Raw genomic sequence first — 26,270 nt, forward strand, 5'->3', positions numbered from 1 at the left:
GCGGGACATTCAATTAAAATAATAAACTAGCACCAGTAAGCTGATATCCTAATAAAGACTCAATACAAAGAACATTTAAAAATAAATAAATAAATAAAAAGGGAGGAAGAATGGAAAACAGACCTCACAAAGATTAACACAGCAAGAGGGGCTGGCAATGGGATTAATTTTAAAACCTAATTTCAACAAAGAAACATTAAAGCACAACAAGAAGTAAATAAACTAAATCATTGTTATTAACAAAGATTGGGTCTCCTACCGTCTCTTCGGATCTCTTGTAAAAAAAAAAACGTAATGTTGACAAATGATGCTGTGATGCATTTAGGGAAACTGCGGAATTCTCTATTTTTCTTCTTCTTGTTGTCATTTCGGTCAGACTGTACGCAAAAAGCGCAGTGCTGCCATTCACTGACGCAAATGGCGTACTACAAAACTCAATCAAAGTGTTAAATTAAGCTTAGTACCAAAAACAATCTTCATATACACTTCTTGCTGGTGTAATGTAAGTAAGGGTTTAATTAACACTGAATTAAATCCCAGATTGAAGACAATTAAAAAGAGGATTCTGTAATGTACATTGTAGTGTTTTCACTATTACCTCTGATTACAACAGAAAAACCGAAATATATATATAATTTATTCGGTTTGTAATTTTACTGTGGTGCCAGTTATGCAAAATTGCCAGGAGATGTTTGAGTTTGAGAAACCCAGACTTTTATGGACCATAGTTTGATTAGTTGTTAGTTTGGTAGTGTGATATCTGTTACGTCTTGCTCGCCCAAAAGTACTAGAGAATATAACAAAATTCCTATGTAGTGGCTGATTTCAGCACAAAGACTCGCATATTATAGAAAAGATCTTGTATATTTCAGACTACAGATGTTAGATGTCAGATTTATTGAACTAAATCTAACTGTTGATAACTCCTTTTGCAAGCCTGTCCTTCAGAAAATATTATGCAACACAGTAGCACAATCTCTTCAAAACCTAATGTGATTCATCCCCTACAGTAAAGTATCAACAGTGATTCAACTCTTGAGTTGTTCCAGCTTATTGCCACTCTTTACTATGTGTCCTTCTTTGTAGTAACATGTGACCTCAGCCCACTTCCACTGCAGTAGAGTTAAGAACGACAAAAGAGACAGAATAAAAGTTATGTAGCCCTGTTGGAGGCATTAAATCTTTGACTACTGGCAGGTTTAAAATCTATGCTTCCATATTTCTCTTTCAACTTTGATTATTTTAATGTAACTGAGCCAAGTGAAATACATTGAGACTTTGGCATAGCAAATAAAATGCCATCTCACATCAAAACATTGCACAGATATGAATCTCATATCATTAATATCTTTTTCCTTAAAGGGTTTTTGTCCTTAAAAGGTCCGCCTTCTTACCTCGTTCTGAAGTTAGCTGGCTGTGGATGGCCGTCATACAAAGATAAAAAGTCATATTCCTCCTCCACGGCGAAAGATTGAAAAACTATATGAATCCTGTTCCCCTTCTCGGCGACAATCACCCAGGTACAGTTCGCTCCATTTGGATATCCATAAGGAAATCCGGGGCTTTCTATAGTCCCATTCCACCCCTTTAGTGTGCCTCCACAAGTATGGATAAAACCTGCAGAGAAAGAGACCAGAAATCAGGTTAGAACTGAATTCATATAACAAAAGGATGTAAACATGAGAAAATATGCAGTTCATTTCAATAAACCTAGCGGGCAATAAAGAAAAAAGAAGTCAAAAATTAACATTCAAATGTGGATACATTGCAAAACAAGGTTTTATTCAGACGATTGCCTACACCCTTTAAAGTTCAGGTGAAATATTTTTTCAACCAAGAACAAATTATTCAGAAAATCCACATTGCTCTCAGCTGGCAGAAGCTGTGAAGAGAAGCTGGCAACCAGCTAATAGTGTGCCAAGTTTTGTATTTTCACTCGCGTTCTCTGCTCTCCCTTCAAATTAAAAAAGAAATAAGACGGAACACCTGCTGCTGCGATAATGTGAAGAAGATGCATAATTGTAGATGAGATTTTTTTTATATATACTTTATTAAACAAAAAGCTTGAGATACATTATTACAGCTCATTTTTCTGCAGAATGTCAGGAAGCTCCAGAGAACAGCTACAAGCCGGGCCATTCAATTTGCTTCCAGAAGCTGTTCACAGTTCGCCTACAAGACATAGAGCTGCTTTGCACCTTAATGCACTAGCTTGCTGAAAATCAATACCCTCATACGTATTGGACATTATACAATCACTGTCAAACTATACTAATCTGAGAGCCTGGCTAAGCAGAGGAGTGATGATGGAATGTGCATATGTGCTAAGCAACCCAAATGCATGAAAAAGTATCTCTATGGTGCCTCTATGTAATTTTTTATAATTTTATCCCAATATAGCCACAAGCTTCAATGTATGCAGTGTGATTGTATGCAATACAACACAAAGTTGTGAAGTGAAAGAAAAATAACAAGTTTTTAAAAATGTTTTGCAAAAAAAGTAAAAAATACATTAAAAAATTGTGGTATACTTTTGTATTCAAGCATTCTGAGGCAATACTTTGAAGAACCAGTTTTCACTATTATTATAGCAGCAATGTTTTTTTTGTGTGTGCATGTCTTCTTCATGTACATGTACATGTTTTCTTCCAGGTTTCCCTGGAAGATAGATAGATAGTTAGATAGATCTCTAACAGAGAAACCTGGAAGTAAAGCTGACTTTCCTCCAGGTTTCTCTTTAGCAGCTTCCTTGTTGCTGTTAAAGAGACACATTACCACAGCATGTAGTTACTACCAACATGTCCTTCTTTTGGAATGTTGTGTTAAGGGTAATGTTCAGAGTACAATTTTTTTTTATTACACAGCATTTTGCAAGGAAGCCAGTAAGTTCTGTTTCAGCGTAATCTCACCAAAGCACCTCTTATATTCTCTTATATTGCTTTTAACAAACTCCATACAGGATGTTTATAGAGCTTTCTGTCTTCACTGGGTTATCTTTAGCTGTAGTTATGCAGTAAACAGATTCTTGCTACTGAGCTGTGAATTTCTGCAGCTTTTCAAGAGTTACCACCAGCCTCTTGGTAATGCCACTTCTCCATTTTCAAATGAATTGAACAATGGTGCGAAAATGTCCAAAGTTTGGAACATTGCCATTTAACCTAACCCTGTTTCAAATTTGTCCACAAATGTATCTCTTCTTATTTCTGTGTAGTGTTTCCCTTTTTTTTCATGATTCTCTTTGTTTTCTGATGTTCTCTTACAACCTCTAAAAGCTTTGGAGAACAGCTGCCTTTTTTTATTTATTTGTTTTTTACAATGACTAAATCAGTGACTTCGACTGATTGGATGATTTCTGAAGCAATTGGTTGCTCTTCATTTATCTTAGAGGTATTAGAGAATAACATGCAGAATGCTAATGTATGCCACACTTTTTGTTTTTATTTTTTTTAAAAAGTCAAAAGCATATATCTTTATTCTTCCACTTCACAATTATGTATAATTTTGCATTGTTCTGTCACATAAAATTCCAAAGGAAGTCTGTGGGCCTGTTCTACAAAAGGTTTGCACAAACTGGTGCAAACGTGATGGCAGTGAAACCACGTAATCAGAAAGTACAAAATACTCAGAGGAGAATATGCAAATGTATTGACTTGCCACCTGCAATGCCATTTATCAAACCAGAATCAGATTGTGGGTGCTGTTTTTGTGTCTGTGTTAATCACATCTGAAAAACAGGTGCAAACTATCTGCACACACTGTGGCGAACAGGCGTCAACAGAAACATATCTTGTCAAATATTTGGATCATTTAAAGAATGTGAAATAAGAATAATAACCCACATCTTCACCCTCCAAATTTCCTTTGCAGGGTTGTATGAAGCTCATTATGGCCTTAACTTGGCTGGTTATGTTTGGGTCAAGGACGCATCTAATATCCCTTATTTCTAACAGAAAGACTAAATGGTGTTTATAGCTTTTTTGATTGATATTCAGATGTTCTTATTGTTGTGTTGTACCTTGTTGTATACTTATTTAAATTAAATGTATTATTATTATAATATGCATCCAGTATAACAACTTTCTTCTTCACCTTTCTTTTATGATCTCTCTGATCTCCAGCACCACTTTTGCACGTGTAATTAACTACACTGGCAATTTTTGTAGATCATGTGCAACACACTTACTTACTTCATGTACTTTTTTTTTCTTGCTCGCTTATTAAACGTCCATTATTTGGAATTGTTGCAGATCAAGCTGATTGACGTTTGTGGTTATAAATTGACTAAGTGTGGAAAAGTTACGAATACTTTTGGCAGGCAGTGTATGTAATTTTGTTCTCACAAAAATCGTACTTCCCTTCACACATCCACATCCATTATACTCGCACATTAAAGCAAACAATACACTGATATGCTCCCGTACACACTGCGTCACAGTGCAAAAACTATGCCCTGTGTTTTTATCTTAGTCTATCTTGCATGTTGTCTAATGAAATCCAAACTTAATTAAGATGCATGGCTTCGCCTGCACAATTTACTCCTTGTGTAATTAGCTTTTCACACTTGGTAGGTAAAGGATGTTTTGCATAGAGTTGGCCAAACACGCACACACACGCGCTGGAGTATTGGTGTGGGGGTGGGGAATATAGATCACTTGGCAGCTATGCAACTGAAATGGCCTCTAACTTCACAGATGGTAGTAATTTTTCATTTTACAAACTGTCAAAATGTTAAATTTTTAAATCTGAACAGTGAACAGTGTTTTGTCTTTTATCAGAATGTTCAGCTTCCAGCCTGTCAACAGTTGCTTTTACTTATGAAAACAATTTTTTTTTAAAAACTGTGCATTTCACTGATCAAATTTAACTCACAGGATTCACAGGAACTTGGAACATCAGACAAACTAGTGTATGTCTCCGTATGTTATTTTGATAATTGCTACTTCCCCTGACCACTTTGGTGTGCTCCACTCATACATTTTATCTTTCATATAGTGTAATAAACATTGGGCACACATTGTGATTTTTTTAGGACACACTGATGCTCAAGAAATAAAAAAAATACCATGTATGAACTCTGATTGGTTCCACTCCAAAGAGCAAACAGGCTAATCATGGCAAATTTTGCTCTTCTGACGTAAAACCTACAGGGCCAACAAGAGCCAACGTGTTCTGTGTTGCCGTGGTTTCACTTCCTCTAAAAGTGCTCTCAAACATTATGCACCTCCAGAAAACAACTCATGAATCATAAATATATATATATATATATATATATATATATATGTATATATATATATATATATATATATATATATATATATATATATATATAGTTATCAAGTTATCAAGAACTTGAACTAGTTATCAAGTTCTTGTGTTTGTTAGTATTCATTTGTTTTATAACATGTCAGTAAAACAGTCATCAACTGAAGTATTTGCAACCTACAGAAATAAAGTGCCAGAGTTTTTGAGCTCTTTATGTTCCACAGGCCTAATGATGTCACCCACAGTGAATTAAAATGGCCTTTTAATGGAAATTCGAAGAAAACATCTTCACTTTTGAAGGTGAGCCCACCTGCAGCTGCGCCCTGTTGTAGTTCAGTCTCAGTTTAGACTTAATTTACTTCACTCACATGCTGAGATTGCATGGCAATAGAGGCTGAGATGAAAGGATTGAACGCTGTTTGAATATTGATGTCTGCCTTCTTTAAAAATATATATCCTCCATTTTCATAAACATGAATATAAAATTATGTAACCAAATCTTTCCTTTTTTTTTGTTGTTTTTTGCTTGGTTGTCACCACAAACCAATTTTGCCTCACCAAACATGCATAATCATTTATAGAGGAATTTGTCTAAGACTGTACTTAAAAAATTCCTCAGAAGTAGATTTCTTGTTGATCACTAATCCTTCACCAATGTCCTAGTAGACTTAAGCAGACTCCACCAATCCTTTTACATATTAGGACTCTAGCACCAGTCCTAAACAACCGCTTAGCATCCAGATAAAGTAAAATGGAGACTTGCTAACTCCCAGATGCCGCTATTTGTTGTAGTTCTCTAACTGCGAGGTTTTGAGATGTTTTACTTTCCTTACAAACCTGCGCAATGTGTGTGGTGACAAGACAAATATAGATCCTCTTTCAGTTTATTATTTTTTACTCCAAGTAAACAAACAGCAGTGGAGTAACTAAGAAGATGATCTAAGAAACATGAGTCAACCTACAAGAGCTTGAACAACGTCTTTAAAAAATAGATCTATTTAAATTAAATTCTTAGATATACTGGTGGTCATGATTGTACCATTGGAGAGTTTTTTTTAAAACAATTTGCTTTATGTTTTTTACAATAAATTCATCTATCTACAGAACATACATTTTTGATTTTCTAAATGTGAAGTTATGCTACTGTAATAAAACCTATATTTATTTTACAGCATATTATACATGTGGGAGGAAGTACCAATAAATCAGGCTTACTCTGACTATCAAAATGATTTTATAAAAGCTGAATGTTGTTTTTGTGAGTCCTTGGAAATATAAATGGTAAATGGCCTGTACTTGTATAGCACTTTATCAACACCAGAGGACCCCGCTTCACATTACATTATTCACTTAATATTCACACCCTAATGATGCCCTGGGGCAGACTGACAGAAGTGTGGCAGCATGAATGAATGAATGAATGAATGAATGAAAAATGTAAAGAAAAAATGGATCTCATTAGCAATATGGGAGCATTTGATGCATCAACGTATCACTACCTGAATGCATTCAAAATTCCTGTGCTGATGAAAAAAAACTTTTCTAAGGATTTGTGTTTTTGCGCAGAGCTTTTATCAGGGGCGTTACAAATGTGCAATTCACCAGGTTTGCTTTATTCATAATCTGTAAAAGTGTCAGAGAATTTCTCTCCATTGATGTTCCTACAGAAGATTGAACCCAAAAAATTCAAACAGAGCCCCCTCTGGAGTGAGTTACATTTAAAGCTTAAGTAACCGTGCTGATGTGACATTGAAAAAATCTGGCTTCAGGCCAGCACCTTGCTAACCAATCTCTCTCGCTTCATACTACGCACTTCTTATCTCTTGTGAATTTCCCTGCCTACATGGTACGCTTAATCTGTCCAACTCCAATATGACAACTTCTGGTGGACGGCTACTGCTGCTACTGTTAGAGTGGGACGGTGTTAACAGGCAAATAAAAAATAAATGAAACCAGACACATGCAATTTTAATACACATTCATGAGTGTAAATGTGATTCAGTAGATTTGACTCATGTGGACACACAGGTTTGTAACTGTGGTATACCATTGTGGGGGAGTGGCAGTAGGATAGTTTCAGAGAGCCAGTCTTTAAATCAGCAGATAGGAGCCTGTGAGAAAAACGGACTGTTTTACAGAGTAAAGTACTAGCGGCTTTAAGTTTAGATGGTATAAGTACAAGACAATATTACTTTCTGGAACTTTTGCACTGGGCTTTGGTCCAGTATTATATCCCTGAGCAGTTCCACTTATTGTCATGTTAGAGTCACTAACGTCAATGTATTTAATTGCGATTTTATGTGACCAATGCAAAATGGTAAATGGATGTAAAGTGAAAGGAAGCAATGTGTGGTTTTAATTTTTTTAAGCAATTAAAAACCTGAAAAGTTTCGTGTTCGTTTACTCCGATACTTCTAAAAACATCCAGTGCAACAAAGTGCCTTAAGGAATCACAAATTAGAAATTACTGTAGAGAGCAGCTATGTGCAATTTAATTTTAGCATAAGTAGGTTATACCATGAAGGTTCGTTAGAGAACATCAATGAACAAACAGCCTTACGAAGACCAAAGGACACACCAGACAGTTCAGAGGTAAAGTTCTAGATGTTTTAAAGTTCTCTCCAAAAAAAGACTCACAGGCTGCTGTTAAAGAAAATCATCCAAAAAATAGATTAGCTATTATGAGGACAACCATTATTGTGCAGGAATAGCAAGAAAAAAAGTAGATATTAAGGGAAAGCCAAAATATTTCTTGTTTAAAGAAATCAACAAATCATGTAGGAGACACATTAACCATGCAGAAGATGTTCATGTTAGAAGAGACCAAGATAACATTTTTATGGCCTAAATGCAAAATGCTACAAAACTAACACTGAAAATCACTGTAACGACCCAAACCCTCACAATAATATAGTGCGGATACAGAAGCATCATGATGTGGGGATGCTTTTCTATAGCAGGGACTGATGTGCATCATGATGTGGGGATGCTTTTCTATAGCAGGGACTGATGTGCATCATGATGTGGGGATGCTTTTCTATAGCAGGGACTGATGTGCATCATGATGTGGGGATGCTTTTCTATAGCAGGGACTGATGTGCATCATGATGTGGGGATGCTTTTCTATAGCAGGGACTGATGTGCATCATGATGTGGGGATGCTTTTCTATAGCAGGGACTGATGTGCATCATGATGTGGGGATGCTTTTCTATAGCAGGGACTGATGTGCATCATGATGTGGGGATGCTTTTCTATAGCAGGGACTGATGTGCATCATGATGTGGGGATGCTTTTCTATAGCAGGGACGGGGAAATGGGCCTGAAATATAGGAGGATGGATGAAGTTAAACATAACTATTTAGGGCAACTTTGACATTGAAGTTCAACTTATATCCTAAAGGTACAATCAAAGCATCAATAAAATTATTAAAATCAAATAATATTTAGATGTTATAATCAAAGTCCAGATGACAATCTGCATAGATCTATTTTATCTATGTAAAATATTTTGAAAACCATTTATAATTAGAATTTTCTATTCACTTTACAAAACGTTTGCTCTACATGGCAGAGAACCCCTTTGACAGGCTGTAGCTTTAATATGAAAATGTGAAAAAGTTCAAAACATACATTTTTGCAAGGACTGTACACTATCAATACTTGTGTTTGCTTAGGAAAATGAAAACCATGTATTGCTATCCTTCAACTTCACATTTATTTGCTACTTTGTGTCAGTCTATTAACTACTAAATCTTTGTAGAATGACAAAGATTTTTGTTGCAACATGACCAAAAGTACAAACATTTAAGGGGTGTAAATAGTTTTGAAAGGCACAATAATTAACGACAGATAACTGCACTCAGGGTACAACCCGTTGTGCTCTGCAATGGGACTGGGGCAGACTGCGACGATGTCCAGGAGACAACAGAGCAGATGCTCCTTGTGAAAATTTTATAGTTTTTCTTCCAACTTTCTCATCCTTAGATAAACAGAGTTCTGCATCTTTCCTCTGCAAATGTTGCTAACTGTCTTTTATTTCCTCCTCTTCACATCTGTCTGTCTCACTCAACTTTTTCTCTCACAGCCAGCTCAGCCTATTGTTTCTGGAATCTTTCTCTTTCTCTACGCTTCATGCGCTGAGCCTCTACCTCCAAGCAAACTGACTTATAATTCCACTGCTTTCCTTGTTCCTCCAGTGTGAATTAGAATCCTCTTTTCAAATGCTATGAATCATACGAGCTTGTAATGTGTCACGCATTGTCAGCTCTCTAAAAGCTGCATCTATAAAAAGCAGTGCTGTAAACATTAATGCTTTCACTACAAAGCGCAGCATAGAGATAACATGTGCTTCCCTGTAAGTGAGAGGGGATGTGGATTAAATTCATTTGTCACTTAGAAGCACAGTATGTCTTCTTCAAATACCGCTGTCACCACTCAGCTGCACGCTCTGACCTCTATCGTTTTAACGTTTTAGTGAAACCCAATCTCTAGAGTCTTTTCTGACCCTGTGTTAGTGGCTCACTGTCCAGACAATGTGATTAGAAACCAAATTAACAACATGCTGTGGATGCACAGTGGGGAGCATTTGGTTTAGAAATATAAATTGGCATCGAATTATCTGAGTCAGGCAGAGACAAAGGCCCTCAGCAGGTGGCTTCGTGGAAAGCAGTGCTTACGAAAGTCTCCATCCAGCTTCTTCACATTTGGACACATTAGAACTGCAGAGGATTCATGTGACTGAGCAACATTGTGGGTATAACTTTGAAGTAGTTCCAAGTTTGTATACTTGTCAATTTGGTATGTACACCTTTAGAACCGCTGCAGAGCGCTGTGTTGAACCGACAAACGGCACACAAGAAAGAGCTTTCTAGCAAGCCATGCAGCATAACAAACTTAGCTAACAGCTGGGACAGTGTCTGCTACTAGTGTAATTTTGATAAAAGAAAAAAAATATATAGATAATGAAATTTTGTGAAGTGAAAGGAAAGTGATGCATTGGTTTCCTTTGTTTAAAAATGAAATCTGACCAAGAGGCATCCATTTGCATTCAGAGCCAAATCTTTGCAGAGCACCTACTGTACTTCCACATGTTTGCTGTGTCTTATATATGAATGGTGGCTTGAAAATTAAACTAGTTATGATTTTCTTCACTGCAACAGACTGGCGACCTGTCCAGGGTGTACCCCACCTCTCGTCCAAAACGTTCGCTGGAGATAGGCACCAGCACCTCCCAACCCCACTAGGGACAAGGGTGTTAGAAAATGGCTGGATGGCTGGATTTTCTTCAAATATTCTTTACTTTTGTATATTTTCTACAGGGCTAGATTGGTGGAGTGCATAGCGGTTTGGTGGGTTTGTGGTTCTGCATAAGTCTTTATATTTTGGATGATGGATTGGAAAATGTTCTGTGAGATTATCAGAGTTTATGCTTTTGTTAGGCTAATCCAGATTTAAATTTCTTCACAACTTTATTCCTGACTTGTCTGCTGTGTTCCTCCTTCATGCTGTTGTTTATTCACTAAGTTTGTCGAATCTTCAGAGATCAGCTGAACTCTACTTTGGAAATTTCTGAAAATGACCGTCTGCAGTAGATTTTATTTAGTGGCATTGGAGTAAAGAGAGCTGAATTCGTCCTGTTTTAATTTCTACAATATTTCTGAAAACTATGTATTTTTTAGACAGAATCATTTTAAACTACTTTGAATAATGTAATAATTGTTTGAGATCTCAGTTACTGTTTGATAACTAGAATTAATTGGAACGTATTTGTGACTGAATTGAAATGATTATAGTGCATTCAGATGACATTTGTTGTGAAGTAGGGCTATATAAATAAAACTAAACTGAGCTGAATTTTTTAACTTCCTTGCACTTCACCCTTATGTGAAACCTTTTGTTAGTAAAGAACATAAAATTCTGTGGTTATAATGTAATAAAATGTAAAAGTGTATGAATATTTTGGCAATGAACAAAATGCTTACATTTCCAAATACTTTATCTCTGTTCCTTTGAAAATATGCAGAAATATTCCTGGAGCGTCACAAGTTTGACACCAGTAACAGATTATTATTCCTGCTGGGCTATTCCCAGTAAAAAAAAAAAAAAATGACAGTCACCTCCCACTCTGTGATGACACATCTCAGGGTTTGTGTCAGTCTAAACTGCAGGTATGTGTTTGTTTGTGTTTGAGAAGACGCTTCCAGCTAATTCAGCGGGTGAGAGCACAAGTACTGAATGTGATCTCTTTCCGCCTGCGGAGAATAAAAAGATTTGGGTCAGAATGAACCAGTTAATGATCCACAGTGCTGCGTGGAAGGAAAATAAGATTGATTTTGTAAACAAAATACATTATGCATCATAGAGGGGATGGTTTTAATTGCAAGTCCTAAACAAATTAGTTTGAGACTAAATTGGTTGTTTAAGGTTTACTTAAAGCATGAAAAAGATGTAGACAGCATTTTTTTTTTTTTGCCTTCTTTTGCACACACTAAGGCATAAAATATGCAGACCCACAATATGTGGTTCACTACTCATTGCAGAGTTGTATTCAGCTATAAAGGAGTAACGATTATTTTCAGCAGGAGAGGAGAGGAATTGTTGACTGCTATTCAAATTATTATGAGCTAAAAGACCCCAGACTGCTCATGATTGATGAAGGAGTAAGCATGAAGAACTGCTTTGTCCAGTTGAAACTTGGCTTAATGATGGCGAGGCGATAGCTCTCTCTAAACTTCCTCCTTTGGACTGTGCATTTATCTGACATAAATGGAGGGCCACTGTCACAGTTTAAATCCTCGGCTCTGAACTACAGCTACTTGAAATAAGCTTTTGTTCTTCTCTGCTGTGTGTAAGGGTCTGTTGTTCACTGATGTCCACCAATAATTTCTATCAGGACTCAGTGGACAAAAAAGTGTTTTTAATTGTCTGTAGCTTGAACATAAAAAACTTCTTCAGAGACTTGCTTAAGCTGATTAATTCTTCTAATCTCTGATTGGTTGCTGATACTCTGAACCTTAGGTCCTCATTTATTGAATATTTATAATGGTAGAAAAGTGATTGCTCTGTCATGTTTATGCATAACGCTGCAATTATTTGTAGAATATCGTCAAGTCTCTAGACACGTGGGCAAATTCTTCCTAAACTTGTGGAGAAGCAGAGAAAGTGAAGCTCCATGCAGGATGTCCATAATTGAGCTAAATTAGTTTGTCATAGTTCAGATTTCTAGTGATATTTTTAATGTTGCTCTAATTTGATTAGTGATTTTACTTTATAAAATAGTTTCATTCAGCTGTTAGGGTTGATCAGGAGAACAGCTGTTCTAATTAAAAACAATTTAACTTTATGATTCTGGATTGTATGTGGGATCAATTGCTAACATTATTTATCATAAGAACATTATTTATCATAAGAGCATGATGTTTAGACATACATCCTGGCTCGTTGGCTTTAAATCTTAACACATCTAAATATAAATGTATTGTTGACTAGCCTCATAAATTATTTAGAAATATTTACTCTGCAGTGAAACTGTTTAAGTCTAATAGTAGACAGGAGCACTTCACAATGTTCTTTCTGTTCTATTTCCTATGTCGTCCCTGAAGTGCATTAATTTTATCCGTTCAGTCAGTTGACTTATCTTTCCCCTTTTTGTTTTATGTACCATCCTGTGCAAGACGATAAAATTTATCTGAGCTGGCAATATCTCCTGTTTTTCAGTAATCGCTGCAATAAAGGAAATTTGTGAAAACATTTGGTGCTCTTGTTAATAGAATTTATTCGACTGCCAATTCAAGAAATATGGTTACACCCACTTTGGCAAATGTGTTTGTAAATTTGTTGCATTAATAGAGCAAAATAGCACATTAAAATCAAAGTGTTAATTAAGTTGTGAATTGAACAAGACACATTAGTGTGGAGAGTGTTGTGGTTCTTAAATAAAAACACGTCTAAATGTCGTCATATTTGAGGAGAGAAAAAAAAAAGAGCTGCAGAGACGCAGACTGTGGCTCGCTTTCACATGAATATCTGAGCCCAGCTCTCTCGCTTCCATATTTTTTTATATCTTGTTTTTTATTGCAGATGACACATGAATCAATCTGCCCATAAAAATAGAAACGAAAGATACAGGTCATCGGTGCACTGTTAAGGGGCTTCACTTTAAAGGGAGACATATTATCCCCCTGTTTTCACCAGCTGACACAATTTTCAGAGGTCTTAATGAAATCAGTGTGATATGCTTTGGTCAATTATCCAACCGGGTCTCAGCAGTCCAATAAAACTCGTCTTTCTGGATGCTTTTGAAGGGTTAGTATGACACTTGGCTTCTTTCTTGCCCTCTTTTTTTGGCCTCATGTCTGCTTTTGTGGAAGATTGTGAAAACACAAATAAACAAAACTATGAAGAGTGAAGAGTGCCTTCAAAATTGAGCATGACATCTCAAATAAGGACACGAAACAGACCAAGTACTCTAGAGCACTTCTATACAGTGGCCTACAAAAATAATCATAACCCTTGAGTTTTTCTACATTTTGTTTTTCTGGTTTGGATCACAAACTATAATTTATTTTATTGGAGAACATATTTGATAAAAGCATCCAAATAACCATTAACCAAATGAGCACATTCATATTCGTGACATATGATCCTTCCAAGTCCAGATTTAAAAATCGGCAGTATGAAAAGTGATGTTCACAGATGCTCTCTATCTAAATGAACTTCAGCTATTTTGCAAAAAAAACAAGAAAACATAACAGTATCTAATTGTGCCAAGCCAGATAAGTGGCTTATCTCAAGTAAGTTCGACTCAAGTAAGTTGAGTCGATACGTTGTTGGTTCTACAACGTATCGACTCAAAAGCCCGAATGCAATTCCACACAGGCATTTTCAGATTTTGGTTTATCACATAAAATACTACGAAAAAATCTGTGAAGTTTTTAATTGTATTTCCAAACACTCATTTATCTTGTCTGCATAGATTGTTTGTAATGTTTGTGATGGTTTGAGCTGCACAAGATTATTGCAACACAGTGATAAGAACTTCAAAAGTTGTATGAAACAGCTCAGCCCTTACATATATCTCAGTCAAGCCAATTCACTTACTAATATTTTCGCCATATTGTGGTTCCATAAACTCTGGGCTTTACTTTTCCTCTGGATTCTCTTTAAAGGTTTTATCCAAATGGATAATTTAAACAATGAAACCAAAAGCTTCTAATAGACACTTGCAAATATCGGCAATGTAAACAGAGAATGATGCATTTCGTACGTTTTTGAAGTAACAATGATATCAGTGCTCCAAATATATATGCCTTAAAGCACAGAAACAGTGACAGTTTCATAATATGCACCCTTTAAAACAGCTGCAATGTCAGGAGAATGGACAATATGGCAAAACAAAGTCATTTGGTCGATGCTGGGGCATTGTTTCCACACAAATACACACGCTGAGTTATTGAAGGCGCTGTGTGCATGTGTCATGAGCCATGCAGCTGAGAACAAGTGAGGTGAACTCTTTTCCTCTATGAGATCTGACTTTGTGCAAAGATGTTTCAAGCCCTATTACACATACTTTTGGAGAGGGCTGAGCTTTTACCGAGTGCTTTCTTGCAGTACAGAGGTATAAAAAAAAAAACAGTTCCAATGATGTTTGACTTTTTTAATGTGATCTATTAAAGTTAACTTTACAATTCTTTGCCATTTTATTTTCTAAGCCAAGAAGCTAATATCATTGGCTGTTTGTGTTTTTCAGATCTCAGTGCCTATATGCACTGCCTAATTAGCTTAGGGTAAGACTTCCTTAAAGTTGTCTTGCAGTAAACAACTTGTTGCTGTGGCTGACTCCAACATGAGAGCATGTTTATTAATTAGCTAATTAATAAAGCCTGTAAAAATACAATGGATTGCAGTATTAACAGTTATGGATATGAGGTCGGAAAGATGTATGCAGATTGTTCATACATAAATAAATATTCACAGCAGTGCAGACGAAATTAATAGAAAGTTGCATGAATAACTAAAATATACTTTCAGATTAAGCAAGTAATGAGTGCTATTCTGAGCGCTGGTAATTCACGATGGGTGGTCAAATCACCATTTAAACTTCATTAAGATTAGAACAAATCTTCCTCTTCCCGATTTTAATGACTTTTTCCAACCAAAGTTTCTGCTTTTGTATTTTGTATTTTTTTGTGTGTATTATCTTATGTCCATGCACCTGCCTCATGCTTCCTCTTTCTCATGACTGATGTTGTTGAATGCTTAATCAGATGGTGCTCTGCATGGGATTTCTTCTTGATGTATCATGACAGTCTGTCACATATACTAAGGTAGACTTTTGCACCTCACTTGGCTATGGTGAAAAAAAAAGAAAAGAAAAGAAAAAGAATGGAAAATATAATGGTGCATTGATTTGCACCTGACCTTAAAAAATGACTCAGCCATTATAGAGATATCCATCTGTATAACGTGGATACAGAACAAAGGGACATGGACCCCTTATTTAACAAAGCAAAGGTCAACAAACCAGCTGGTGAGCTTCATTTGTGCAAAGGTTATTGTTTCACTGTTGCATCCTCACCCTTTAAAAAATACTGCAGAGAGTTATCACCTTTTCACTAATATTGTGAGCAAAGCACAAAAAACAACTGTTTGTAAAAATATTAAAAACAATCGGAAAGTGAAAAACAAAAATACAGGCAACTCCATTTAGTCTCATCTAGCCTAATTGCAAAGTATCACATCTTCAACGGTGTTATAAATTGTTTTGTTTAATTCCTGCAAAGGATTAATGACACTGGTCTGAATACAACTGCACACTGTTTGTTTCAGATTTCATTTGTGTATAATGTTGGAACCATAAATTATTTTCCCCTCACTTTACAAGTACAGACCTCTTTGTGTTGGTCTATTATGTACATTCCCAAATAAATTCAGCAATGAACAAAATTCAAGTTTGTGGTTTTAGTTTTATAACAGTGTAATGGTGTCATGTTGTGTTGTTGAAAAGTGGACCCAAATGCAGAGAGGCAGCTTGTAGGTAACAAATGTTAAATGAAAAAAATGATTAAAAAAAACTTACAAAAAACCACAGGGAACCAGAGACAAACAAAAACAGGAATCCAGAACAAAAGTCAACAGGAAAAAGTGGGAAAGTAACAGGGTTCAACGGGAAAATGACAGGAGGAACCAGCAAGGAGTGACTGAGAATGAGTTACATATACAGTATATACTGAGCAGGTTGATTACTGAACAAGGAACAGGTGGCAGGTGTGTGGTGAGAGAGCAGAAAATAGGCTGAGGAGAAGGACAGAGCTAAAATGTCACACTGTTCGAGGGAGAGTACACAAACTGGGTAAATAGGAAAATTAATCTAACAATAATAACTGGACATGAAGAACATAATAAAACTGCAGCAACTAAAGAACTGAACTAGGGTGAACCAGAAACACTGCTGACCTAGTCAAAGAAAAGAAACTAAGGAGCACAGAAATAATAAACAAACCCAAAACAACCCTAACAAATGGGTATGAATACTTTTGAAATCTTGTTGTTTGGGACCATATCCCATCACGGCTATAGTCACGCAGCACTTTGAAGTTACATTACATGGAAACCTTGGCTTTAGAGGTCCAAGAAAGTTCTTTCTACATTTTTGAAAAATCGTGTTCTGAGGCATCGGCATAAAATGGGGATGGAAGAGGAAACCATTTTTCACCCACAAAACCAGGAGCTCAACAGCGACGACCTCAATGGCCACATCAACAACCTCAGTAGAGAGAAATCTTAAACTGATGTCCCCATAGAAAAGGATTTTATCTGCATGAGCGTGCTGCACCCTCACATTTCATAATGATAGAATGTGCATAATCGCAGCCCCTCACCACGCTTGTCTGCATGCTTGATGAAAGGGAAATGGGCTTCCGCACAACAAAAACAGAAAAGAGGCTTCCCAGCGAATCACTATTACCTCATGAGTGTGTCAGTGCAATTTGGGAAAGGGGTTTAGAAATATTCCATTTGGTGGTTTTAAATTGCCAACCACTGAGGTGAAAAATACTCAAATCAAATACATTGCCACGCTTAACACAGCTGGCACATAAACAAATGCACACACTGAACACTCACCACTGCAGGGGCAAAGCAGGTCATGTGCCTGGCCAGCCAAGCATTATGACTATTTCCCCAAGTCCGTTTGCTGCCGGTGCTTTAGCTACTTCCCAACAGATACAGTGTGTTGTGGCTAGACACCAATACCTCCTCAAAGTGCTAGTGAGCTGTGTTGCAACTGATGCCAGACCACCGCTGTGAGAGCTGCTGTACAACACAGAACCGCGTGCCAACAGCACATCTAATAGGATGCTTGTCTCTCTATCCTCCAATATCCCAAACAAACAATAACATCAAGACTTCCTTTCCCCCTGAAAACGGAAGAGGAAAGAAGTTCCAAAAACAATCTATCTTCTTCTATCTGAAGGCAACTGCAGAGGCTAAAACATTACTGGACAGTTTTTACTCCCCAGGTAAACATCTACATCCAGTTAAAAGGCTGTTCACAGGGGGAAAAAAAGGAAAAAAAAGACATGTTTGCTCGTTCAGCTTGCTGGAAACACAGTTCCGGGCTAAAAACAGGCCCTTATTAATGTTTAGCTGCTTATATATGCTGCTTAATTTGTTTGACCATTTGTACACAACCTGCTGCCCCTCCAGGAAGGAAAAGTAATGGAGGCAGCAGTTTAGAACTGCAGATTTAGATCATCCATGCAAAAAAAGTAACAGCTGCAGCAAATTTACCACTTTCTCAACCTGCAGGCTACGGTTTCCCATAAATCTTTTAGAAACTTCTTTTGCAGTTGTGTTAACCTTTTTTTTTTTTTTTTTACCATACATTAATATAATGTATGGTAAAAGCTGAACATTATTGTGTAATGAATGCACGGTACAAATAGATATCCATCCGGGCCCCGAAAGCATCGACTTTAGCTGGGAAAATGTTCTTTTGTTAAACTTTCTCACTTGGAGTCTTTAAGTCTTTGCCTTAATAACCATTGCATCAAGTTTAATTAAATGATAGCTATTTAATTCCAAACCATTCAGATTGGTAACATTTTTCACTGACAGCTGACCTTGGCATCTCATTAATCAGACATTAGAATAAAGACCAAATGTTCAAAATCTTTTGTGTATGAATGGTTCATTTGAATAATTCATTTTCCAGTTTCCAGTTCCACTTATGATCAAAAATTGACATACAAACAAAAATATGTTCAGACAACTATAGTAATATTTGGGTAAATGTCCCAATAGCTGACAAGCTCTTTCTTGGTAGTAGTCGTAAATAGTCCTCCAACTTTTAGAAGAGTTTGGGCTTATTGTCCTGCTGTGTCACAGGTTTTAACCATCACACCAATCCAGGAGCACACCTGTCATTTATTTAAGATTGCTGAGACACCAGCATCACTGTCCTAAGTACAAAAAGTTTTCCATCGCCCAAATCTGAGAGGGTGCTGAATGATGGAAACAAAAGAAAAGGTATCCTGTTGCAATACCAATCCCCACTAAAATTTGCAGTTGTCTCGGTGGTCAAACCACGTTTCTTTTGGAGAAAAACTGTTGAGTCAGAAAAGACTGAACTACTTGGCAACAATGACAGGAACAATGCAGAGGAGCCTCAGTGAAGACAACCAAACTATGGTATGGCATGGTAGAGGTGGCAAAATGCTGAGTGTCTGTTTTGGTGCTAGTTGTGTGGGAGCGTTGCAGAAGAAATGAATAATGAGGACTGGGAGAACTTTGCCAATTCTGCCAAAAATAATAGCTCAAACATTGAGCCAGAATAACGGCAGAAGCTTGTTGACTGCTATCAAAAATTGCATGCAGTCAAGATATCCAATTATTAGTGAACATGTATGTCTGTATTTGAGCTTGTTTTTACAATTTTGACTGTATGAATGAAAGAATAAATTGAAATATGTACTTCTAAATGCTTTTTTTTTAATCATTGAAATGTGTGTTGTGTAATCACTCCACAGTTCCAAAGCAACTTTATAATTCCTAAATGATTATGACGTTCATGTCCTTGCTGAGTATGTAAACTTCAAACTAGCAATCTATATAAGCCCCGAGGTACATCAGTTCCCATCTAGTTTAACTGGAAACCACAAGATTGAAGTCTGAGTCGCAACCATATTAAATTCAAGACAATCTACAACCGTGAGCTCTTGAGATCCCAGATTTCAGCAGCCTGAGTCTCAGTGTTTTTAATTATATTCCTTTGTGGTTTTACAACAAACAGGAACCAAAGGACAGTAATCAGAACCCTGGAAATGAATCAAAACCTTTAACCTTGAAATTGCAAACATGTGATTCAACCTCCTGATCTCATTAGCTTCCACAATATGAAAAGAAATGAAGCTGTATTTCTAATTCTTGAAGAGCAGGAGTTTTGTTCTCTCTCCAGAGACGCTTTAGCCTCTAAGCAATTGAACATTGCAATTGTTGCCACAAATTCCTATTTTGCATTTATATATCACAACGACCTCAAAGCACAGAAAAAGTCTTTATGTAGATCTAATTTTCTTATAGTGCAGAAATATCCACACACTGATTGGGGAAGGGAATCTTAACTCAATAAAAGATTTTCTTCGTCTTTAATTCCTAAAAAGCAAATTGCACGTTAGTTTAATTGATGTTGGTGTTCAGTGCATTGTGGCTTCAATTTCAGCATAGCCTTCAATTCAGCTGCTTCGATACACACAAACATGCCTTCCTGGCACCTTTAATTAGAAAACTTTAAACTCCAGTCAAAAAAATTCTACTTCACCCCACGAGATTTTATATTCTTCCCAATTTCTACACAAATAAAATATCACATGCAGCATCGTGAATTGCATTGCTGCTTCTATTCTGCTCAGTGGAATCTTCCTATATGTACCACAGTAAAAAAGAAGTTATTTTCCTCCTCTAACCTGCTGCTGTCAAAGCTCACTGGTTCCAGAGGTTGGACTGGAAGTGCAGCACCATGATTGCTCTCACATTTATTTGTGGTCTGCAGTGAGATGACAGTGGCTGCCTGGACTCTTGTTCAACCTCTCTGTACCAGTGACATTACATCTCCGTGTTTATGCTCCCATGTGCGAAGGTGTATCTTGCTTCACTCAGAAAATCTGAACGTTCGAAGCAAGCATTTTGGACTAAGCAGATTAACTAAAATCTACATTGCAAAGAGTTACATTTCTAACTAATGAAACACTGCAGGAAGGTGAATAAAGCACGCCGGGCTTTTTTTTGGGTTTTTTTTAGCAGAAAATAGACAGGGTGGGATGAGCCTGTGCTTTAAGACATGTGGCTCTAGTGGCAGGGATGAAAGGCTAATGTGCGCAGCATGGCACCCTGAAACCACATTAACAGCGGATCAATATATTTTTTTTTCTTTCTAAGCTCACAGCAGAAGTCTGACTCTGTTTTCTCGACTGAGAAAACACTTAGACAGTGCCACAAAATACTTTCCTTCTTCCGGCAGAGCGCGGAAAAAATTAAATAGACTCAAATTAATTAAAGGAAATCTCTAGTTGATGGAAAAATCACAACTCTTTCAAAATGTTTATCCGCATGCAACTCAAAAACCATTAAGACGACACGATGCGGTTTCTCCTCTTGTCTGGTTTCAAGAAGACTACGTGTGCAGTCTTTTGTTCTGCCTCTCTAGCACTGATGAGCATTGATGGTTGTTTAACTTCAAGCACCCTTTCCAAAATCAAGCATGAATGATCCTCTAGTCATAATCATTTAAGACCAAATCAAAAATATATGTATTGCAATTGTTTTTGCTTCACCTGTATTAAAATGAACTAGGAATAAAAATTCAGAAACCTTCGATTTCCATCTGGAAGAGTCTGCTGTGCTTTTAGAATGATGTATTCCTGAGCTCTTGTCATATTTTTGGTGGTTACTAGGTTAAATATGAATTCAAATAAACACTGATTGTTATGAGCAGTGGCATAGAAAGAAGCAGAAGAAATATTTTTTTGTGGAAAACTGATTTTTGTTTGCAAAACAAAGTGAACCACAGCAACAGGATTAGTTGAGAGTCTCCGAAGGTATCTGTCATCATCGCCCATCATCCTAACCGATACTGACACGTATTGTGGAACCACTGAAACCTTGAGCTGCAGTCTCCCTCCTTGGTTACCTTTGAGTCAGCTCACTTTGCTTCCCTGACCATGCCTTGGCGCCGCCTGCTCTCCTGTCACACATCAAAACAGCAGCCAGCAGCCACAGAAACAAAAAAGAGCAGCTGTGAGTTCTGTGGTGGAAGATTTATGAGGCTGCATGGATTTGCATAGTTACAGGTTGTCAAAATAAGACAAAAAAAATGCAGCATACAATAGCTGCAATTCTTAGCTAGATGAAAGGCTATGTAATAAGGTGGAATTTGTAGTGCCAGCCTCATTTGTTGGCACCCCGGGTAAACTGACTTAAAATAATTCTGTATTTTATCGCAGTGGTATAATTCACAACTGAATAATTTAGGGGGGGGGAGAAAAAAAATCTATCTTAAAGCACATTTATTCAGCTGTACAAAATTCAAAATTGCCATGTCGAGAAATAATTGCGCTGAGCAAATACACCAGCTGCACAACTATTGGCCAAGCTTATGTCAATATTTTGCACAACCCTCTGTGAGCAACCCACAGGGTTGAAACCAGCGTAGACAGGGATCTTTGACAATATTACTCTTTGAACAGTCTTCTTCCCAGAATCCTGTCTCTGTTATGCTCTCTTCACTTCAACCATGGAGTAATGTGGCCATGGAAGAAGGTTGATTTTTGTGTCTGCCAAACATTTCCTGTTGATTTGGTCAGTGTTGACGCACTTGGGGTTGTCTTGTGACCAGTTCTTTTTTTAATATCGAGTATGTCAAAGAGTTTTCACTGGGTTAAGCACTCTAACAAGATTACCAGAACCATTGCAAGAAAAATATGGACCTTTCCATGTATTGCTTATATTTTTCTGACATTTTTTAAAAAGTGAAGTAATAAACTTAAAAATGTATGTGTTTTTTGTTATTTGGGGTAGCAATAAGTGTTCACCCAGTGATTTTATTTATGTTATTTCTTAACGTCTACACCTCCTCCCACTTACACATGAAGCAAGCCTGAGATTGCTTCAGCTCAGGTTTGTCTGAGATGAAGCAATAATACACAGAATGACATGTTAGGTTTTACTTTACATCTAGAATAGTTGCTAGTGTGCTACTTGTGATCAAGGTTAAAGATGTATCTTCCTTTTTCTATTCATAGCACATACTTGTTTGGAGACTATATCCCAACACAATTCTCCGGTTCTGTCTTTAATGCAACGCCTGATTAAGGTCAAACAAGCAAACATGTTTTTACTATCAGATATGCCTCTGGCAGATTACAGTCTAATCCACTCAAAAAAATGTCTCTTTGGGTGCAAGAGATATTCCACCTTGAATTTGTGGCCTTGTCTCTGGAAGCAGACTCCAGTGAACCTATTACATTTAATCTCAGCAAACTATTTGCTATTTCTCTTCCTGAAGACAAGATATTGCCAATATCTCATCGCCAGGAGAGCTGTCTATATTGAAAGTGACTTAAACAAGGCCAGTAAACTATATCTGACCTTCACTGGGACCCATCAGCAACATCTAAGGGCTTGGCCCAAGTCTAAAGGCATGGGCAGTAGGCCAGTGAGTGAGTTGAATTGTTCTTTGGAAGTCCACACGGGGTGTTTGTGCAGGTATCAGCTCTGAGAAAAACATAAGGAGAGCAGGGAAATGGGTAAGAGGCTGGTTGATGTTGGTCCCAGCTCCATTTATGGTTCTTTTCGGAAATCTTCTCTGTCTACCAGACTTTCTGTTTTTCTGTTCTGCTCTTAGTAGTGTGGAGATCAAGAACCTTAAGGGCATGGGGATAATGCCTTGCATTCCTTGTAGATAGAGTATAATTACAGGGACAAATTGTAATCCCGATTAGCCCCAGTAGCCTTTACAGACTGTTTACATAATCACGTCTTCATCATGTGTCTCACCGACCAGATTACAGTCTGTTCAGACCCCACCTGATTAGTTCCAATTAGTCCCTTCAAAGCAGATCAGATCCATTTATCTAATAACCCACTTTATTACAAATAAATAAAAAATAAGTGATGACCCAGGTGATATTATGTCTAAGCTAAAGTTTAGCTAAAGTTTAAGTGGAAAAGATGTCTTAAATTGAAAGCACATCTGAGGTAACCTTTCCAGTAACAAAACCCAAACAGTGGGAGCCGACAGACGGACAGTTTCATCATATCACTGCTGTTAATCGCTCACTTGTAGAAATACACCTTTTACATTCAAACTGCTTTCAGCATAATGACTGAACTACTTCTAGGCTTGCTTTCATTCAGAGACACAAAGCAAGAAGCTCTGACCACTAACTACATAAAGCACTCACCACTATAAAGTGGTATTTTTTCTGGAAATATGACAGATTTTTTTGCGTTAAATGATTGGAATATAATCAGAAACATAAACATAAAAATCAAGACATAAAAACAACTCATCACCCAATCCCACCAAGGGGGGCAATGGCTGTCCATGCAAATATGTTCAATCTTCTTCTTCCTCCTGGACCAAACAGTCTAATGAGAATAATTTATTCATGAATATGATATTAAGAGTGGGAAGACAAGCTAAGATCAGCTGCCATGTTTATTTATTTGTTTACTTAATGATGACGTGCCAATTTTCATCCCTCAGAGTGTAACTTTAATAATGAATGTCACTAGTGTCAACCAGCTTTGTACATCAAGAATCTGAACATGTTTGCCAATTCCTCTTTCCAAAATAGCTCAAAAATAGTATGATCAGAGGAACAGTACCATGTGAATATTCATTTTTGAGCATTGTCAGATTCCAAAATAGATTTAGGTCTGATCTCTGATCAGACCAATTTAACACAAACATAATTTGATATGAACTACTCTATCCTTAATCCGGTTGTATATTCAGGGAAACTCTGCACCTTTTTTCTTGAGTTTTTTTACTGGTGCAGTAGCAACCAGAGTAACAGGATCTCGTACGCATCTCTATTGTGGAGTTTTTCTGTCAACCCAAATTGAAAGCGTGCATCTGGATCCCAGCTCATCTAATTTCATTTTCACATTGGAGAAAAAGAAAAAAAACTCTAGAAAAATGCCACTCTACAATCTCTGCTCCATAGGAATCTTTTTTAATGGCATCATTATCTTAGCAGGAAAAGTGAGTCATAGGCCAGATCTAGTCGATATCTTTTTATCTCTGCAAACACTGTGTCAACTGTCAGAGCAGAGGAACAACAGCTGCTCGCTATTTCCTACACAGTTTTCCTAAAAAAAAAAAAAATAAAATAAAAAATGGGACCCGGGCCCTCTCCTCCTCCTCTTTTCTCCCTACTTCCCTAGCCAATTCCCGGCTGGCTGCCTCCCTAATAAGTAACAGAACTAGGAGGATTGGCACTGGCCTCAAGGTTTGACATTGCCTCAATGTGGGTGGTGATGAAACAGCACAGTGCCCGACTCTGCTCGACTCAACTTGGCTCATTCTTGGTAGGCGCTGTTATGCGCCACATCCACCCGCAATAGACAGACACCAGAATTACTCACAGCAAGGGGGAGAAAAAAAAAGAGAAATCTGCATGTAAATTGATATCTGTGCTCATATTCTGACTCACATACAGCCATGCAACAGATAAGTAGCCATGCACTCTCATTCTCTTTGCATCTGAATGCACACACACGTTCAGAGGACGCAAAAAAAAAACTTTAGAGGAACCGTTATTGACTGATTCATTCCTTTTGGGTTTATTTCCAGTTTTTTCACTCCAGCAATCACAGAAGTGCATGCACAGGCCTCTCTTGACTGGTAAGAGACACATTATTTCTAGGTTTTGTTATTTGAATATTGCCTCGTTGGTTGAATACATGAACTAAAGCCCCTCTAAAACGTTCAGAAGAACCTCTATACGTATCTGTAGTTTCATATGTAGATGCACAGCTTACACAACGGAGCAAAACCACATAGTGAAATAAATGTGTTATTATTTGGTTCTGCTTAATAAGTAATGTCAGTGTGAGATGTGTTGTGTGGTTTTGTGGACCTCATCAGGTTAGATTGTAATAGTTTTACAATCAAGTACAGCTCAGATCACACTTTTCATCCCAGAATCTAAAACCCTGAACTTGAACAAGGCTCCACTGAATATTTCTTTTAACAATAACTGCATTTGTTAGCATTTTTTTATAAACACCAATTCATCATGTACACTTTATACATGTTCTGTTGGTAATAAGCTAATTTATGGTGTTTACATCCTAAATACTTGGGAGCATTGCAACGGTTTTTGATGAAGGAATATGGCTCCCCACCCTGGGTGAGCTTCTGTCAGGGGGCAGCTATTGTCCTGAAAAAGAAACTCTGTCAGCTGCACAATGAATAATGCTAATAATGAAGACAACATTGGATGATTCACAGCTACCAGGCTGGCACTAAATTAAAGGGCTATTCCAATAATTATAAGAACCCTGGATTCCACTTTGTAATCTGTAGTTCAAACTATAAAATGTTTACACTGATCAAGTTAAAATTGGATTATCCTGTGCTGAGCAGAAATCCATTTAAACAATTTTTGAAATTATGAAACATTTCCTCTGCATGTAAAGACCCAAAATGGATGAGTCTTGATGTTTGTTTGTTTGTTTCCATAGCAACCTCGGATTAAATGAAGCATATAAAACTGCATAATTTAGACTTATGGCACCTGGACTGAATTGTAAGAAAAAAAAATCTATATTTTTAATGATATGTAAATGGTGCAAAAAGAAGGGGCCATCCTGAGAGCTGTTACTGCAAGAGCACTGCTCAGGAGAGGGCAGGTGGAAGGGTTTCCAGAGACAGAGAGCAAAAGAAGCAGCAGAATATTTAACTTTTTGTAACTGCTGCTCAATTGTACAATTATCAATAACA

The 26,270-nt window shown here is 37.1% G+C and overlaps 1 protein-coding gene across 5 annotated transcripts in view; it reads right to left on the reverse strand.

Annotated features, from left to right (window-relative positions):
* Window positions 1-26,270, reverse strand: part of LOC114141949 (CUB and sushi domain-containing protein 3-like) — a 244,962-nt gene that overhangs the window by 217,071 nt on the left and 1,621 nt on the right. For all 5 annotated transcript variants that reach the window (XM_028012891.1, XM_028012890.1, XM_028012888.1 and 2 more), the window contains exon 2: window positions 1,395-1,617. In XM_028012891.1, coding sequence (XP_027868692.1) covers window positions 1,395-1,617 — 223 coding nt within the window. The remainder of the gene's footprint in view (window positions 1-1,394; window positions 1,618-26,270) is intronic.

The sequence above is a fragment of the Xiphophorus couchianus genome, chromosome 3, assembly GCF_001444195.1.
Source record: "Xiphophorus couchianus chromosome 3, X_couchianus-1.0, whole genome shotgun sequence".
Lineage (NCBI taxonomy): Eukaryota > Metazoa > Chordata > Actinopteri > Cyprinodontiformes > Poeciliidae > Xiphophorus > Xiphophorus couchianus.